At 35.0% G+C, this 20,436-nt stretch overlaps 2 protein-coding genes across 2 annotated transcripts in view; both read left to right on the plus strand.

The window, feature by feature from the left end:
• The window catches only part of SPAST (spastin), a 78,864-nt gene extending 58,544 nt beyond the window's left edge, over positions 1-20,320 (plus strand). The window contains 1 exon segment of the mRNA XM_045079278.1: positions 17,525-20,320. The gene's annotated coding sequence lies outside the window, so the exon portion shown is untranslated.
• LOC123391773 (spastin-like) lies at positions 9,060-19,287 on the plus strand. Its single transcript, XM_045079279.1, has 3 exons — positions 9,060-9,164; positions 10,513-10,553; positions 17,352-19,287. Exons 1-3 carry the CDS (start codon positions 9,095-9,097, stop codon positions 17,472-17,474), a joined length of 234 nt encoding a protein of 77 aa, XP_044935214.1. The 5' UTR covers positions 9,060-9,094; the 3' UTR covers positions 17,475-19,287.
• Positions 20,321-20,436: the final 116 nt, after the last annotated feature.

A 20,436-nucleotide genomic window follows, 5' to 3' on the forward strand; every position in this document is an offset into this window, starting at 1 on the left:
CAGTCATAGGATTTGCAGATGTTCATTGTTAAAAGATAAGAAAATACCAGTTCTCTTGAGTTTTACCGGTTTTTACTCTCCTACTATCAATGTGTGCAAGTTCTGGTTGTTTTCCTGCTTGTACTTATAGTTGATAATTGCCTTTTTTTTTTTTTAAGAAGCCATTCTGGGGTGTGTAGATGTGTCTTGTGTTTTTTAAATTATTTTCCTGATGACTAGTTTGAATACTTTCATATTTTTTATTGATTTTTTTTCATATGCTTCTTAAATCATTCAGATTTCCCTGCTCTGTGAAATGCTCATTAAATTGTTTTACCTATTTTTAAATTGGATTACCTTTTTTCTTTTGTTATTGATCTGTAAGAGTTCTTTTTTTTTTTTTTTTTTTTTTAAAGATTTTATTTATTAATTTGACAGAGAGAAATCACAAGTAGACAGAGAGGCAGCCAGAGAGAGAGAGAGAGGGAAGCAGGCTCTCTGCCGAGCCGAGCAGAGAGCCCGATGCGGGGACTCGATCCCAGGACTCTGAGATCATGACCCGAGCCGAAGGCAGCGGCTTAACCCACTGAGCCACCCAGGCGCCCCTGTAAGAGTTCTTTATATATAATTATCTTTCCCATAAATGATAAGTTTTTAATTTCAATGATAAATTCAGTTTATCAGTCTTTTATGGTTAGTCCTTTTTGTGTTCTTGTCAAGAAATCTTGGCCACTCGTAGGTCATAAAGATACTCTCTGGTATTAGCCAGAGGTCTTGTTGTTTGACTTTTTACATTTAAGACCTGTAGTCAAACTGGAATTCATTTTTTGTCTATGAGTTGAGGTAGAGGTTCAAGGCACATTTGTTTCTATCTAGTTTTTCAACTGATAAAACATATATTGGAAAAAAAAATTAATCCTTTTTCTACTGCTTTTTCTGTCTCTACCCTTTCATAAATTAGGTGATTATGAATGTGTAATTCTATGTCTGGATTTTCTGCTCTGTTTAATCTTGTACATTTGTCTATTCTTGCATCAGTACTATGCTGTGTCATCTATGATAGATTTTTTGAAATAAATCTTGACATTTGGCAGTGTAAATCTTTCCACCTTTGTTTTTCTTCAGATTATCTTTGCTTTCCTTCACTTTTTGCATTTCCATATGCACTTTACTACCAGTTTATCAATTTCCACAAATAAGTTTGTTTCATGTACATACTGTTTATTTTTTATAACTCATTCTTTTCACTTACATCTTTCCATGTCAATAAGCACATTTCTGTTATATATTTTTTAAAGATTTATTTACTCATTTGAAAGAGAAAGAGAAAAAACATGCACTCAAGTAGGGGAAGGGGCAGAGGGAGAGAATCTCTCTAAGCTGACTCTGCACTGAGCACAGAGCCCAATGCGGAGCTCAGTCTCACAACCCAGGAGATCATGACCTCAGTCCAAACCAAAAGTTGGGGGCTTAACTGACTGTGCCAATCAGGCACCCCAATTTCTGTTGTATTTTTTAATAATATATATATGTTCTTGTGTTGATTTCAACATTTTTTTCCCTTTACAAATATCAGTATGATGCACATCCTTAATCATTTTGTTATCTTTTCTGAAGATATGTAATTCCTCAAGAAAGTTCAAGCATTTATACATACCACAAATATTGAATGCCATTAAATTATGTGTTGTGGAAAAAGCTAAGATGAGTAGAACTACAAGCCCCTGTCCTGCAGCTGACGGTTTAGGGATTATAAGACATATATGTAATTAACTGCAATTATGTGTAGCAGTGATAGACAGTATAAATAAGTGGTTAAAATCATGAACTCTGGAGCTAGAGTGCCTAAGTTTGGAAACCTGACTCCCTCCACTTGCTAGCTATATGACTCTAAACAGTTACTTTTCTTTTTTGTGTGTCAAGTTCCTTATCTCTTCTTTTTTAAAAAAGTGGATAAAGTAACCTTCCTAAGGTGTTGGAAAGTTTAGAAGAGATAATATGGGGGTGCCTGGGTGGCTAAGTCAGTTAAGTATTTGACTTAGGCTCAGGTCACAATCTCAGGGTCCTGGGATTGAGCCCTGCCTCAGGCTTGACACCTTCTCCCTCTCCCCCTCCCTCTGATCATGTGCTCTCTCTCTCTCTCTCAAATAAATAAAATCTTTTAAAAAAGAGAGAGAGAGATAGTGTTAAGCATTTATGTTTAACACAAAATGGGCCAATCCAGTATTAGCTGTTAATTATGATAATAAATATTTCTAGGAAAATAAGAGCCATAATTGGGTCCTGGAATAGATGTACATCTTAACCTGTGATGTTCTTATTTCTTAATCTGTGATCTTCTTTTTATCTTCATTCTAGAAAATCTGTAGTCTGTCCGAACAGTGTTTGGCTTATAGTAGGCACATTGGAAAATTGAGTAGGGAATAAGTGAATGAAAATGTGTTCTGAAGATACTGGTTTATGAATTGTGCTGATCTAATTAATTTTCTGATTTCAGATTTGAAAGATTAGAAGTCTTAGCTGTATTTGCCTCCACAGTCCTGGCACAGTTGGGAGCTCTCTTTATATTAAAAGAAAGGTACATTTGTATACAACGTTACTGTCATTGTAAATTCTACCTATGCCACCTTTGAGAACATGAATTCATGAGACACTGGATTGATTTGAAGATGAAATTAAGATGAACAGTACTGGAGTTTTGACAGTATGGCTTCCTAGTGTTTCAGACTTTTATCCCTTCTTTTCATTCTTCTTTTATTACTTAATTTTGGTGTGAAAGGAGTGAAAGAAAGGACTTCAGTCAGACATGTTTTAATGCTGAGTTTACAAACCCACTGAAACAGGTTTTGTGGGGTGGTCTGGGCAGCTCATTCGTTAAGCATCTGCCTTTGGCTCAGGTCACGATCCCAGGGTCCTGGGATCAAGCCCCATATTGGGCTCCCTGGTCAGCAGGAAGCCTGCTTCTTTTCTCCCTCTCCCACTCCCCCCTGCTTGTGTTCCCTATCTCACTATCTCTCTCTCTCTGTCAAATAAATAAATAAAATCTTAAGAAAAAAAAAGGTTTTAGAGAAATTGATATTACATATTAAGAATAATTTGTAAGTTTCTTTGCCTGATCTCTGCTAATAATCAACAGCTGGATATCATTAAAAGATTTTGTCCAGGACACCTGGCTTACTCTGTTGGAAGAGCGTGCAACTCTTGATCTTACGGTCTTGAGTTTGAGCCCTATGTTGGATGTAGAAATTAATTAATTAATTTTAAAAAGATTTTGTCCACTTATTGGATTAATTTTATATTTAATAAGGCTTTTTTAATTTCATAATTTGTAGAATTAACCTAATACATTATTTCTTTCTTTTAGTGCAGAGCGCTTTTTGGAGCAGCCTGAGATACACACGTGAGATTTTTGCTTTTGACATAATATATAACTATTATGTTTGATTCCCAGTTATTAAGTGGCATATTAGGAATAATGGTTACTTTGGCCAATGTCAGAGTTCAGAGTGTGGCAATATACATTTCAAGGATACTTCACAAAAAAAATTCCCAAATCCCAAGACAACTTCTCACCCTTAACTATTCCCAAGCACTTTCATTTTATATTACACAAGAAAAGCTTTGTACTCTGGCTTTAGGTCCCTCATTATTTACAGGCCTAGGTCAACACACTAAACTAGCCCCATTGAGCTCCTATAATTTAAAATTTGATGCCAAAAATCTTTTAGTAGCATCTTTAGAAAAGATAGAATTGTTATTATCTACTACACATAATTGCCAAATATATGGACTTACCTATTTGATCGGTTTAATTCCGGATATCCTGACCTGAACACCATTGCGTTTATATGGATTTATAACAGCAGATACCTGTGAGAAGATACTGTTAATGCTAAGAGTCAGTGAGTCAGTTTTGGTTCTATGTAAGATGGAGCAATAGGACGTGGATTATGGAGCTCGAAAGCAAGTTCAGAATGTGGCTCTGCAAATCCCAAACCACTGAAGCAGACCACTCTGCCTTCCCATCTCTTTTCTGCATGCTCAAGTTGCATATTGGTATTAACAAGGTAAAAATAATGGTGAATGTTATTATTCTTTCTAGGGGAAGATTATTAGTTGGTACTTTTGTGGCTCTTTCCTTCAACTTGTTCACAATGCTTTCTATTCGGAATAAAACCTTTTGCTTATGTCTCTGAAGGTAAAGATTTTTATTTACCATTAACTTAAAAATCCAATTAACCTCTTATAAAAGCAAGTCTGTGCTTATTTTATTAACTCATAAATCAACGAGAAAGTTTATTGTGAAGAGAAGAGAGAGCTACCCTAGAGGTTCTCAGGTCTTCTCTAAGTAGAGAATTATAAAACAAAATCTAATTATTTCAAACTTTAAAATAATGTATTACTTAAAAACAGGCAGAACTGACTTATGTATTAAATTTATATGATGAAAAATTACATTTGCCAAAAAACACGAATGGGATTTTAGATGTATAACCTACCTACAAAAAGCCTGTTGCAAGCATTTTGGAAGCATCAGTATACTTGAAATAGTTGATGTAATCTTTGCGAATAATTGTATTCTGTTAAATTCCCAGGAACTTTTTTTTGTCAGTGGTGGATGGGCATATATTGTAAAGTAGCATATATATTTTGAAATACTCATTTATTTCAAGTCTTTAAAAATTCAAACTGATACTTCACTTCAGTGGTCAAAATTATTATCATTTTTCAGTCATTTCCATGTTCTGGAATTCCATTAACCCACAAAGTGTTAATCACTAATTGTTGGAGAAGTGAGGTAAAAACAGAAGTGGACTGTGTGCACAGACCCACACTTTGAAGCAAAGATAGGGTCTTTTTAGGTCTCATTGACTTGAACACTAGGACAGCCAAGAGAAGAAAGCTCTCTGAGTTGCCCATTCAAATTTAAACAACTTTATGAATATTATGAAGCATGAAGTATTTATATTCAAGTATTTATATGAAGTAGAGTTTAAGAATTACTGCATGAACTAAAAAATAGCGATATTTGTAATGTCCAGAATTATTTTGAAAAAAACTACAAATTATGAAAATAGTATAACATTCATTCTAGAAATGTTAAGAAGGTACAGTGTTTTAGAAATGATACCTCTCCCTAAAGATCAGAAAGAGGTTTTCCTTTTATAAATAATTCTATAATCTGCTTTTTTATACCAAGTATCTTTTATGCATCTCTTAGTCTTCTGTAGGATAAATTCCCACAGAAGAAATTGTAAGTGGGTTGGAAATATAATATATTTTAAGTCATTGATATATATTGTACCAGACTTATTTCAGAAGGGTTATCTAATTTCTATTTTCATTAGCTGGATATTCAAGTTCCCAGAAGCATTATTTGTGACATTAGTTGAAATTTGAGTGGAAAATAATACTGAACACTTTCTATCTACCAGGCACTGTGCTAAATTCTTTATGTAGATTAACCCATTTAATTCTCCCTAAACCATATGAAGTAAACAATTTTATTATTCCTATTTTATACAGAGACATTGAGAGATTAAATCACTTGCCCCAGGTGACACATTTAGCTAAGGCAGAGCTGGGTTTTTGGGTTTTTTTTAAGATTTTATTTATTTATTTGACAGAGATCACAAGTAGATGAGAGGCAGGCAGAGAGAGAGAGAGAGAAGCAGTCTCCCTGCTGAGCAAAGGGCCCGATGTGGAACTCAATCCCAGGACCCTGAGATCATGACCTGAGCTGAAGGCAGCGGCTTAACCCACTGAGCCACCCAGGCGACTGCAGAGCTGGTTTTTAAGCCAGGTAGTCTAGCGTCAGAGTCTTTTCTTAACTGCCCCACTATATGGCTTTTGCATAAAGCTTGTCAATCTTTTTTACATCATGTTACACATTAAAAAGTGAATATTTCTGGGGCGCCTGGGTGGCTCCGTGGGTTAATCCTCTGCTTTCGGCTCAGGTCATAATCTCAGGGTCCTGGGATGAAGCCCCGCATCGGGCTCTCTGCTCAGAAGGGAGCCTGCTTCCTCCTCCCTCTCTGCCTGCCTCTCTGCGTACTTGTGACCTCTGTCTGTCAAATAAATAAATAAGTTTTTTTTTTTTTTTTTGTTAAAGTGAATGTTTCTATAACCCTGAGATCAGTGTAAGAGGGTGCTTGAACCTGGAGGATACTTATTCAGGGACAGTATCTGGCTGATGTCTGCAAGTAGCTGGATCCCTACATGCCCTTTCTGAGAGCTGAGAGAATTAATTGGTTTACCTATAAGCCATTCTCAGCACACTGGTTAGGACGTTCTGCTTTACATTTAAGGAGCCTTTAAAACTTAAAATTAATAGTAACAGTGGCATATGTAAGCTTACTAATTCCTTCAGGTCAGTACAAATAGTTGAAACTGCTTTTATTTTATCATCTTGAAGGCTTAAAAGAGGAAAAAGGTCTAGATTTGAATAGCATGTCCTTTCGTTAAGTGTCATACAGTCATTGCCAAACTTATTTTTTAATTAAGGAAATAAAATATTTCTGATAGTGCTTTATTTTTTTCAATAGAGGTAATTTAAGTGTTTTCTTCTTAAAGCTGCTAGTACGAGTTGGCTTCAAGAGCATGTTGCAGATCTTAGTCGAAGGTAAGATGTTATGTATGGGGTTTCATGATACACGTAATTTCAGAGGGATGCATAAAAAATTCATCTGTCATGGGAACTTACATTGTTTGTTGCTGAAGTTACTACATGAATCTTACAAATCAGACTCTTACTCTCCTACTTGTTCTGACTTTTTTTTTTAAAGATTTTTATTTATTTTAGAGCAAGAGAGAGTCGGGCTCGGGGTGGGTGAGGGGTAAAAGGAGAGGGGAGAAGCAGGCTCCCTGCCTAGCAGGGAACTCAACATGGGTTCAGTGTGGGGCTGGGTCCCAGGACCCTGGGATCATGACCTGAGCTGAAGGCAGACGCCCCACTGAGTGAGCCACTTAGACATTCCAATTACTTTTCAACTCATGATGTAGGAGACCTTTATGAGTGAGAGAGCTTTGTTCACAAATCTTCTTTGCTTTCTGTAAAAGACATATGTTACTAAAATACAAGATCTTCATCAATGTTACATTGAGTTCTGCTAATGAATATTCTTTATTTCTTCATAGCTTGTGTGGAATTATTCCAGGACTTAGCAGTATCTTCCTTCCCCGGATGAATCCATTTGTTTTGATTGATCTCGCTGGAGCATTTGCTCTTTGTATTACATATATGCTCATTGAAATTAAGTAAGTATTTTTTATCACTGTCAAGTGGTTTCCGTTTTGGGGGCCTGACTTTTAAAGGCATCTGTGGGATGGATAAGAATTGAGCTTAGAACATGTTTGCTTATGGCCTGTGTAATTTTGGTTAAGTCTTATCCTTAAGTGTCTTCATCTGAAAAATTAAAAGGGTTGGATTCAATACTTATTTTTCACCGTAGTCTATAATTCGCACTAGAAAACTGTTTAAATTCCCTACTGCTGACCTAGTGAGTAAAACAGAGATGTCAGTAAGAGAGGAATAAGCCATGGCTATTGTTGCTTAGAGAAGGAAGAGGAAGTAGGTGTGAAACCATTTTTAAATGGTAAGCCTTTTAGGAAATATACTTTATAGCTCCTTTAAGCTTAGTGTTTTATGACATATGATTTTATCACTACCTACCCTTTAAATATTAGTGTTTACTAGGATCTTTCCTTAATTATTCTTTTTCCTCTTTTACATACTCTCCTGGGAGATTACATTCTCTTACTTGTTTTTATTTATAACCTCTGAGTTTCCCAAACCTTTATTTCTAGTCTGGATGTCTGTTGAATTCCAAAAGGCGTATCCTACTGACTTCTATTCTTGTCTACAGCAGTTGCACCTATTTTCCCCATCCCCAAAGCTGTTTGTTCTTGTATTTCCCATCTCAGGGAATCCTACTGCCATCTATTCCATTGCATTGTTTGTTTTTTTTAATTGTGTTAAAACATATATAACATAAAACTAAAATTTTAACCAATTTTAAGCACACAGTTCAGTGACATTAAGTACCTGGTGGTTCAGTCATCAAGCGTCTGCCTTCTACTCAGGTCATGATCCCAGGGTCCTGGGATCAAGCCCCACATCTGGCTCTCTGCTCAGCAGGGGGGCTGCTTCCCCCCCCACACACACCTTTCTGCCTACTTGTCATCTCTCTCTGTCAAATAAATAAATAAAATCTTTTAAAAAATAATAATAATTTTGTAAAAATTTAAAAATCTCTGCCCATACCAACACAAGTATTTTCATATAAACTTCTCCTCATGTTACACATAATTTTTTTTAACTTTTGCATCTTCAGCCTTTTTTATGAGTGGTATACTTAAGTAGAAACTAAATATAGAAGGTGGTTTTTATTGAATTTTAGTCATGAGAATTTTTTTTTTAAGATTTAATTTAATTAATTTATTTATTTGACACACAGAGAGAGAAATCACAAGTAGGCAGATAGGCAGAGAGAGAGGGGGAAGCAGGCTCCCCGCTGAGCAGAGAGCCCAATGCGGGGCTCGATCCCAGGACCCTGGGATCATGATCTGAGCCGAAGGCAGAGGCTTTAACCCACCGAGCCACCCAGGCACCCCTAGTCATTAGAAATCTTATAAGGTAATTTAAATACTCAAAAAGTATGTGAATAACTAGTAATTTTAGTAAAAACTATTTTGAATTCCAAGATACCTATGAGAAAAGAATGAATTCAATACTTAGAAACATTGAGGTTCTTCTTTGTCTTTCCAATGAAGAATTCAGCTAATACTTGATCTCTGTAGTTATATAACATAGTACATGATTAAGTAAATGCTTTCTTTTCCTGTCTTATTTTTCTCCCCTTTGCCTCTAGTTTATAGTTCCTTTTGATAATCTGGCTGCCCAGGACTTTGCTGTGGGCGTCCCATTCAGATGTGCCTCTTTTTGCCAATGTCTTCTACCCCAGTTCCTTCCTTCACCCTGTTTGTCCTACATTTCAAATTGCATAGCTTTCTGCTTGATAACAGAGGCAAACTAGATGTTACCTTCTTTTTACATGGAAATTTTAAATCTGTAAAGATAAAAATAATTTGCTCTTTCTTCCTTCCCATTCTTAGAATGACTGATGGATATTCGGGAAGTGATCTAACAGCTTTGGCAAAAGATGCAGCGCTGGGTCCTATCCGAGGTATGTGTGTAGACTTTGAAACATTTAGACCTATTCGTTAGACTACATTAGAAGTTTATGAAGTCCTTATTGAGAGGTTTTGTTTCTGTTTTAGTTTTAGTAAGAAATCATTTAAGCTGCTATAAAACTTGATACAAAGTGGTTTCTAGTCATGGGGCCACATATGTTCTCCATTGCATGTTCTTTTGATTTCTGTTTGTTCTCACAAAAACAAAAATGTGAAACCATTCTTAGCTCACAGACCATATAAAGACAGTCAGTGGGTGTGTAGACCATGACCTCTGTTTCAAACAACAGATTTCAGGGTTTTTTTTTTTTTTAATTAAAAAAAAATTATTATTAAAGTACAGTTAACATACAAAGTTATATTCATTTCAGATGTACAACATAATGAGTAGACAATTCTGTACATTAAATGATGTTCACAATAAATCACCATCTACCCTATGTTTCACTTCTTGGTGGTAGGAAACCAGCAGAAAACACAAAGGAAAAGAAAACATTTTTATGCAAGCAAAAAAGAAAAATAAAGGGGAAATGTTCTTATCTGTTTTTGGCACTTTTCACGTCAATATTCAGATATCACTTGAAATTAAAGTATCTAAGAGAAGCTTTTATTTGTATTGTTATATGTTATCTTTTGCGAAATTGCTTTGTTTTGATGCAGGGTTATTTGCTGTTTCTGAAATACCACTATGATACCACTTTAGACTAGGTATTCTCAACTGCTTTTCCACAGCCAGCATGGGCAGTGGGTGGGTGATGCTCTCAGGTATGCACTCAGATTGTTGGCTATGACGATAAAATAGAACATGGAATGGACAACTTCTGGAACACATCTGCAGTGAAACAGTGTATTGACTCAGAATTGCTGCTTTGCAGAATAATAAGTGTAACCTTGACAATATATTTTGAAGTTCTGGGCAAAAAGCATTCTAGTCAAACTCCTGCTGCCTGGTACATGTCACGAGTGGACTCAACAAATACATAATACATAAACCATTTGTATTTTTTCAGAAAATTTTAGCTATTCTGAAGCAGATAAAAGTTATTGGGTTTAAAAAGAATAAAGCCTTTGTGAAAAAAAAACTACATTCTTTTAACTTCAAAGTTGTGAAATTTATTGTTCTTAGGCAATAATGCAGAGAAAGTGAATGCCTCCCACTTACTCCTAAAGACTTATCCTAAGCATTTATAAATTGTGCTCTTAATATTAATGTGTATTTTCCTTTTAATAGAAATAAGTTATATTGAACATGTACTATTAGATCATTGTACTCGTTTTTGCTCTTCAGCAATTTAAACTTAGAAATCTTTTTTTTTTAAATGGTTGTCTTGTATTTTACAGAACTGAAACCCGAACAAGTGAAGAATATGTCTGCCAGTGAGGTATATTACTTTCTAGTTATCTTTTCTTTGCTCTAGTTCTCTATATTGTAAGACCTATCTTTTGTCTGGATTTTCGTAGTTAATTAGAAGCTAGAAAAAGTTAACTTTGCTTTATTTCAAAATATAAGGGTGTATCAAATTACAATCTCTTTGTTTTTTTTTTTAAATATTTTATTTATTTATTTGACAGAGATCACAAGTAGGCATAGAGACAGGCAGAGAGAGAGAGAGAGAAGGAAGCAGGCTCCCTGCTGAGCAGAGAGCCCGATGCGGGACTCGATCCCAGGACCCTGAGATCATGACCTGAGCCGAAGGCAGCGGCTTAACCCACTGAGCCACCCAGGCGCCCTCAAATTACAATCTCTTAATGGTGTTTTTTGGTAATATTAAACAGAAAAAAATTATAGAAAACTTAAGAATTTTGTTCTTTGTAATAAGTTAATCCCTTAATATTCTATTTTGTAAGATTTTCAGCATTTGTTTTTGTCCTTATAAAAGCAATACCATTGTAATGTAATTCATTACATTTTAATATGGTAGGCCCTCTTAGGAAAATGCTAGCGCATTTCTTTCGAAAAAGATTGCCTGCAAAATATAAAGTTGGACATGCAGAATTATTGTAATAACTATGTAAGCAAATATTTAAAATCAGTATTATATTTATAATTTATAAGTCAGATATTTTTACTGCCCAAGTTTGTACAGCTATTGAGGAGACAGTGAACTCTTAACATAGAGAATAAATGTATTTGAGTACATTTTTTTTTGACTGTCTTTTTTCTTTAAGCTTCTATGTAAACTTAGTTGTTTTGCGGTATTTTGCGTGTGGTAGTTAATCAGCTGCATTACTAAGAATACCCTCACACTTACTGCAACCATCATTCCATTTTTTTTTTAATTTTCCTTTTTTTTACTTTTAAGATTTTATTTACTTGTCAGAGACACTGAGAGAGGGAACACAAGCAGGGGGAGTAGGAGAGGGAGAAGCAAGCTTCCTGCTGAGCAGGGAACCCAATGTGGGGCTCAATCCCAGGACCCTGAGATCATGACTTGAGCTGAAGGCCATTGCTTAATGACTGAGCCACCCAGGCGCCCCTACCATTCCATTTTAGAAAGTCTAGTTTACCTAGAGTGTGTTTGATATGAATGAAGACTAGGAATGGAGAATGCTACACGCTTTCTCTCTGGCATTTTGCTGCTATTTCCTTAAAAATGCACATTTAAGGGACGCCTGGGTGGCTCAGTTGGTTAGGCGGCTGCCTTCGGCTCAGGTCATGATCCCAGCGTCCTGGGATCGAGTCCCGCATCGGGCTCCTTGCTCGGGAGGGAGCCTGCTTCTCCCTCTGCCTCTGCCTGCCATTCTGTCTGCCTGTGCTTGCTCTCTCGCCCTCTCTCTGATAAATAAATAAAATCTAAAAAAATATATATATATATATATTTTTTTAAATGCACATTTAAAATATAAGCTTCAAGTCCCTTTTATCTGACTTGTAATTTTAATTCCACATTTTTAAAATTCTTTCTTTACATGTAAGTACAGTACAGTTTATGTTCCCAGTTTGTGTCTTGTGGGTTTTTAAAAATAGTTTAAGTATAATTTATTAATAATATCCCATAAATACATTTTTTAATGTTCTTAAAGCATAAACCTGATAGTATCTTTTTACCCAAAAAGTAAGCATCATGCATGAATTATTTCTTCTCCACACACTGTTCCCCTGCATTGGATCCAGGATAGATAATCTTGATCCCTTGTATACTCTGGCCCCCTAGATTCAGTCTTTTATTAATTCAGCCAATTATGTGACAATTTAGGGCTCTGTATTTGTCCCTTGGAATGACCGTGTGGAATAAAGGGACTAATTAAGGCAGTAATGAGCTAAAACCACCAACTGGCAAATAAGTTTGAGTAAGAACCAATCTATAAATTCTCAAATGTCTTCATAGCCAAAATCCACTCATCTCTTCATCTGCAAGTATTCTATCTGTCTCAAGCTCTAAGGCCATAGCATTTCTTGTGGAAGTCCATTGGGAAGTCCACTTGTATCTATAAATGGAATGCTTTGATACACTTTGATTACTATCTTATAATAACTGGCAGCCTTATTACTTGAAATAAGTAGGTGGCTGCTTAGGGAATGGGAACTCTTACAAGGCTATCCATTATTGCATGAGATAAGAGACCAGTTTTCTACTGATAGTGACTGTTAACCTTTGTGTATATTTTTGCCCATCCTGAGAATATATACACAATCAAATTTGAGCAACATTTTTCTTTTATTTTTGAAAGACATTTATTTATTATAAAGAAGGAGAGCAAGCAAGTTGGGGGAGGAGTGGAGGGAGAGGATCTTCAAGCAGACTCCCTGCTGAGCACGGAGCCTCAGGTGGGACTTAATCTCATGACCCATGAGATCATGACCTGAGCTGAAACCAAGGTGGATGCTTAACCTAATGAGCCAACCCAGGTGCCCCAGCAACATTTTTTCTTCACTGGACAATATCAGCCTATATATAGTTCCTGTTTTATTTGAAGATGAAAGAAAGTGAGTTTGTTTTTTTTCTTTTTTTTAGTAACTCATGACTTTAAAAAACAAGATAGTTCTGTTGCTATAGGTATGAATAGCCATATAACAAGTTGCCCAAAAACTTAGCTTAAAATGACCACATTTATTATCTCACATTTTCATGGGGTTGGGAATATGGGCAGAGCTTAGCTGAGTCCTCTGCTTTGAGCTCTGTCAGAGGGCTGCAATCAAGGTGTTGGCCCAAGGTTTCTTACAGAGCTGTAATCAAGATGTTGGTTGGGGCTATAGTCATTACAAGACTCAACTGCAGCAGATCTGCTTCCACACTCACTTACATAGTTCTTTGCCAGGTCCACTTTTTTGTGGGTTGTTGAGGTGAGAGCCTGTTTTCTTAGTCATTGGCTGAAGGCCTCCTTCAGTTCTTTTTCCACATAGGCCTCTCCAACATAGTACTTTCTTCATCAAAGCAAGCAAGCCAGGAAGAAGAGAAAGCATCAGCAGGATGGAAGTCAAAGTCTTTATAATCCTGAAGGTGAACTCCCATCACTTTTTCAGTAGTCTCTTCTTAATGTCCAGTCCACATTCAAGGGGAAGGAATTACAGAAGTGCATATATAACAAGAGATGGGAATCATTACATGTCAGAAGATGCCCAACATATCTGTAAATCAATTATAATTTTTTTTTAATGTTTAAAGGGTTACATTTGGCCAGTGAAATCTGCTTTTCACATTAAGGTGTGCCCTTTTAACATTACTTTCAAACTTTGAGACGCATTCTTGCATTCTGGTAATCTCAACACCTGGAATCAGGAACTCTACAGGAACCCTGCTTCATTTTTTTTTTTTTAAGATTTTATTTTTAAGATTTTAAATTCTCTATACCTAACATGGGGCTTGAACTCATAACCCTCAGTTTAAGAGTTGCATGCTCTACCAACTGAGCCAGCAGGGCACCCCAAGAACGCTCATTCCTTTAATGGAGAATAATGTTAAGACTCTGGGATTAGAAATTTATACTGCATTATTTTTTATTAGTACTGGTGTTAAATTAGCCTACTCCAATGACAAGAGCCTGAAAAATACACATATTTTTAAAATATTATTAATTCGGGGTGCCTGGGTGGCTCAGTAGGTTAAACCTCTACCTTTGGCTCAGGTCATGATCTCAGGGTCCTGGAATCAAGCCCATATCGGGCTCTCTACTCAGCGGGGAGCCTGCTTCCCCTCACCTCTCTCTGCCTGCCTCTCTGCCTACTTGTGATCTCTGTCAAATAAATAAAATCTTTTAAAAAAAAAGTATATATATAAATAAATCTTTAAAAAATTATTAATTCACTCGGATAGAGTGCATTTATTTCAATATTTCAGCATAACATCTACCTGAATTTTAATCCCACACCTAAAATATAATTTAATCCACCTTTTTAAAAAAAATATAAGGAAGAACCTTATTTTAGACTAAACTTTAGAGAGGAACACTAAAAACTTAGTAAAACTGTTGAATGAATTACAAGAAATGACATTACTGGTATCGTTTGTGACCATTGTACTAATTATGTATTAGGTTACATTGTTACAAGTTTTGGTTCTATTGTATACTTTTATCCAAGTTTTTTTAATCTGATGGGGTTTTTTTTTCTTTTTTTTTTTTATTAAAGATTTTATTTATTTATCAGAGAGAGAGAGGGAGAGCGAGCACAGGCAGACAGAATGGCAGGCTGAGGCAGAGGGAGAAGCAGGCTCCCTGCTGAGCAAGGAGCCCGATGCGGGACTCGATCCCAGGACGCTGGGATCATGACCTGAGCCGAAGGCAGCTGCTTAACCAACTGAGCCACCCAGGCATCCCCTGATGGGTTTTTCTAAAGATTTTATTTATTCATGAGAGACAGAGAGGCAGAGGCAGGAGAGGCAGGCTCCCCACAGAGCAGGGAGCTCAATGTAGGGCTCAATCCCAGGATGCCGGGATCATGACCTGAGCCGAAGGCAGACGCTTAACCATCTGAGCCACCCAGGCAAATAGTGGATACTATGTAAGTATCCATAGAATAACTTTAAAAACTTTAAAATACATAAACTTTTAAAATACATAAATAATAATAATGACATTTTATTATGGAGATTAAATAAATTATTTAATCAGTCACATTTATGAGAGGAGAGGAAAATACAAGTAGTTTGGTTTCTAAAATCTTATACTAGAATTTTTTTTAGTTATTATTCAGTACAACTGTAATGATTAAGGGTATTATCAGGCACTGGTATATATACACACATTTGACTTTTATAGAATATAAAAAATATTTTATGAGAATAAAAACAAATAATTATATTGGAATTCTGTGTTTTTAAAAGGTAGTGCTGGGACGCCTGGGTGGCTCAGTTGGTTAAGCAGCTGCCTTCGGCTCAGGTCATGATCCCAGCGTCCTGGGATCGAGTCCCACATCGGGCTCCTTGCTCCGCGGGGAGCCTGCTTCTCCCTCTGCCTCTGCCTTCCACTCTGTCTGCCTGTGCTCGCTCTCGCTCTCTCTCTCTCGGACAAATAAATAAATAAAATCTTTAAAAAAATAAATAAATAAAAGGTAGTGCTAAAAATTGTTGGCTATAAATTCAGGGTACGATGTACTCTATTTTTAAAGCACAGTTTGGGGTGCCTGACTGACTCAATGAGTAGAGCATATGACTCTTAATCTCAGGATCATGAGTTCAAACCCCATGTTGGTCACAGAGCCTACTTAAAAATAAATAAAATAAAAAATAAAGCATAGTTTGTATCCACCTTAACTTTGACTTTGTTATTTCATTAGTTTGTTTCGATAAGATATCTTTGCCATTTATTTTTCTCTTTCTCAAATTAGCTACTAGTTGCTTTTCCTGTTGTATATATTCATCTGTTACTAACTTCAAAATATCATATATAAATTTCATATATATTTATGTGCACCATTCTATGCAGTTCAATTGAAATTTCATCAAAAGCTCTTAAGACTAATTTCTGCAACAAATACATTTTATTCAAGAATATCATAGATAGTAGATTACATTCATCATCCTTCTACTCTTTGGGCTTTAGGAAGAGCCAGTGTGTGTTTTAGTTAAAAAAACGAGTAGGGCTCATATGATTATGTGGTAACAATATGTCCTTTTCCTTTTTGGAGACAGCCCGCGCCTCCCAGGAGGGGACCTTTTCCTTTTTTACTTAGATTAATCTACAGTTTACAAGTATAGGTGATTTTCTCAATCTGTGCTCATCTAGATATCAGAGGGTGTGAAATAATTAGATTCGGTTTTATAAGAGTAATAAAAAGAAGAATATATATGAATATCAGTTGATGTTTTATCTCAAATTATCCTTTAACTTATTTTTGGGCAAAATGCACATGTATATATCAGTGACAGTTTTAAAACTGTTTAATTTTGTGCCAAGCTCCTTTTGAGTTTTCAAGGTATTCAGGTAATTATAGATAGATGTTGACTCAGCATTTTTTTATTCTACATTCTCATAGCCAATTAATAAGGTCAGAAAATGAGGAGCACCTGGGTGGCTCAGTCGGTTAAGTGTCTGCCTTTGGCTCAGATCATGGTCTCACTCTTCTGGGATTGAGCCCCACGTGGAGCTCCCTGCTCAGCGGGGAGTCTGCTTCTCCCTTTCCCCTTGCCTTTCTCCTGGCTTGTGTGTGCTCTCTCTCTCTCTCTGTGTCTCTCATATAAAATCTTTTTAAAAGGTCAGAAAATGAGGCCAAATTAATACAAAATGTATTATAAGTAATATTAGTATTAGAAAATTTCAGATACAAGCATCCTGTATGTTGTGAAAAGCATTATTTCCTTAAAAGTCTCATGTGCTTCTTGTAAACCATCTTCCTTTCTAATAAACCCAGCATGAATTTAGCTAGAGTATGCTTGGTGAGACTTGAGAATTCTGAAAGATGTAATTGCGATTCTTTTTTCTGCTTGTCTGTACTTGTCAAATTTTCTATAATGAGTGTTTTCTGTTTTTATAATGGGAAAATATTGGGACTTAAATTTTTAATACCTAAGAAATTAAACACATATAATAAAAGTATATTAATACAGCATATAAGATTTCTTATATAGCAAACTTGCCTAACATATAATAATAAGTAAAATATGATGATTGGCATGATTTTCTAAGAATACATTTATATGTATTTATAACAATAATAAGCAGCATCATTACTTTAATCCATCTTTGGGTTAACTACTGAATATATTTTCATTTGTACTGTCATGTGTTTTTTTTAAATCTAGATGAGAAATATTCGATTATCTGACTTCACTGAATCCTTGAAAAAGATAAAACGCAGCGTGAGCCCTCAAACCTTAGAAGCATACATACGTTGGAACAAGGACTTTGGCGATACCACTGTTTAAGGAAAGACCTTTGTAAGCCTGCAGAACACTTTGCTTTTGAAGAGAGAAACATGCCATGTTAATTGAATAGTTATCAGCTACAGAAATTGAGCCTAAGTTTACAGGACTTTTCAGAGTCTTAAAATTACTTGTGCACTCCAACAGATGCACCATAAAACAAAATTTAAATAAAATATACAGTGCAAATGGAGTATTTTGTCGAAGGCCTGTTCATGGTTATCCCAATGGGCGCTGTAAGTTAGAGCACAACAAAAACTGATTCTGGTCTTCTTTACCAATATAATCATGATGTAAATAATAATTTGTATATTGTGTTGCAGATGAAAGTATTCCAGAGACAGTGAATGGTAGAAGACACAAGCGCCTTTGGTTGTTTGTCTTCTGATGTCTTTTCTTAAAATAGTAATTTTTTCTATTTTCCTTTCCTACTGTTGTCTTTACTACAGATGATTAGAATGCCAAACACTCTATAAGTTTCTTTTTGTTCTTTTCTTTTGTAAGTCCATTGTGCCAAATGAAACTTCTTCCTATGTAACAGTAATAGGAAAAAGTATTTTGAAGGTTTTTCTTTTTCATAAATCTACACATTAAACATTGTGTTTCACTTTTCATGTTTCTATTACCTTGTTGCCAATTTAGAAAAGAATTTGTTGATAGCATCAAAGCAAATCTAGTAAAATAGAAAAAGAGATGGTTAGAAGGTTTGAGTCATTCTGTCATTACAACATGTAGATCAGTCCTCGTGTGACCTGAAGGTATCTTTTTCTAATATATCTGTCAGAAATCTATTGTAGACTGTTAATTTGTTCCTAATGGAGTTTATTTTCTGCTAGAATTATTCTAATATTTAAGAAGGCCAAGTTTAACTGCTGTAAAAGTGGTTCCTGTGTGAGAGAAGGGAAGAACTGAGAGCTAAGACATTTCTAATTTATTGCTTATTGCTTTCTTACTGTTTACAGGATAATTATAAGCCAATGGATCTACCATCTTTTATTCTTAATAATTATTAATCCCCTCAATGAACCTTTAAAAAAATTAATGAATTTTTATACATTGCATACATTTTATAGGTTTCTTGTGCTCACTTTGTTAACGAAAAAGTTAGTCTGTTAATCTGTCTCTTGTTCCCCAAGAATGTACAGTAATTGTTTCCGTTTGTATAAGTATGCCTGAGTTTTATTATTAAACTGTCATTGTAGGAGGTAGAGACTCATATCATGGCTTTTTAAATATTGTAATAAAGGCAAATGGATATTTGCCCTTAGTTTACTGTTTAAAAGTTTGTTTACAGAAATTTTCTTTGGTGCTTTTATGTAAAATGTCATGGACGGAAAGAATAATTTCATAGTAGTAACAAAGATTTTTTTCATTTAGGAAAAATATCTTTGGTTTTGAGAGAATACGTTAAAATTAAAAACTTGCCCCATCTAGATAAGAATTTTATAATGAAGACATACATTCTTCTTAATTTTAATCTTGTTCCTGTTAAAGATTTACCTACATATAGAAGATGTATGGTTTAAGGTAATGTGCTATTTGTAGCTATAATTTAAATGTCTCCTCTAATCATGACCTTAGAACTCCCTGGATAACAGAAATGAGGGTTGAAATAAATAGGGAAAAACAAAACAAAACAAAAAATACTAAGCAGAACCATGCCCATTTTCAGTCATATGTTATATCTTTTTAAGATCTCAAATATTAAAGCATCAATTATAAAATACTGATAATGAAAGATGATGCAGTATTCATGATGATAAGAATTAGGAATATCCAAAGTTAAAACATTCTCAATAAAGTTCATAAAATTTCACTTTGTATTTTCATTTAGAAAAGGATTAACATTGTTGATACTTGAATAACAGTCGGTTATACTAAATGTCTGTGCTTCATGTTCAACTTTTAAAATGTAATCTTTAAATTTATCATGATTCTGTCTGCACTAATGTAGCTCACTATTTTTATTGGGATAGTTTTTAGATCACAAAGATATCAAATATTAAAAGTCAAGCTAATATTGTCATAAACACTGAGTCAGAATTATATTACTGTATGAATAACAATTCATACAGTATAGAAGTTATTTCACTTCCCTGACCAAAGTCTGAAGTTGAACTTAGTGCTAGTGAACTATTTTCTATGACTTACTTTTTACTTTATTTTATTTTTAGCTTAAGCTGGGCTTTTTTTTCTCTTCATAAAATGACTATGAAAATAAGATGATGATACAGTAGGAGGTGAAAGGGATTGGTCTGGTATTTTTCAATAAAGGTAGAAGTTGCTGAGGGTTTCTGAATTGTTAAACTTAGGTTGTGACCTTTTAGATTCTACATTGAGCTTCCTGTCATTAATTTCTTAGAAGATAATGCCTAAACATGAAAGGTTAATGTGCTCATGTTAATATGGCAGTGTTTTGTAAACTATATTAAAACTTGTTATACTGGACTTTGAGACAAGGGAAGTCAATACTATCTTTCCCGGTTATCTTAACAGTAGGAGTTTATTCTAAGTCTGCCATTGAGGTTATAAGATTTCTCACTATGCTTTGTGCTTAGGAAGAACTGGAGGAAAAACAGATACTAGAATTACAATTTAAGTAAATAAACAGCAGTCTTTATTTATAGAGTAAAATTCTTTATATTTTGTACAAAAATTAATTCTTTTGGTAGAATGAACCATTTACAGTTTGGCTTTGGACTCAAGTCAAAGTATTTTCCTTGAAATGCTTATCTCAATTTTTAATCTGGTCTTTTGTATCTTATTTCAGAAAAAAAAATGAAGTAAAAAGTTTAGCTGCATAAAGTAGGTTTTTATCCTAATGGCTTGGAAATAAATTATAAATTTTATTTTGCCTTTAATTTTTTTATTTGAAACTTTTTGAAGTTTCAGTGGTTGCAGTCTAGCAGTGAAGGAGTAGCTTGTATTGTACTAACTCTTGCCAATAATTATAATCTGAACAAAT

This window comes from Mustela putorius, unplaced genomic scaffold (genome assembly GCF_011764305.1).
Source record: "Mustela putorius furo isolate JIRA1106 unplaced genomic scaffold, ASM1176430v1.1 tig00000281_pilon_pilon_pilon, whole genome shotgun sequence".
Lineage (NCBI taxonomy): Eukaryota > Metazoa > Chordata > Mammalia > Carnivora > Mustelidae > Mustela > Mustela putorius.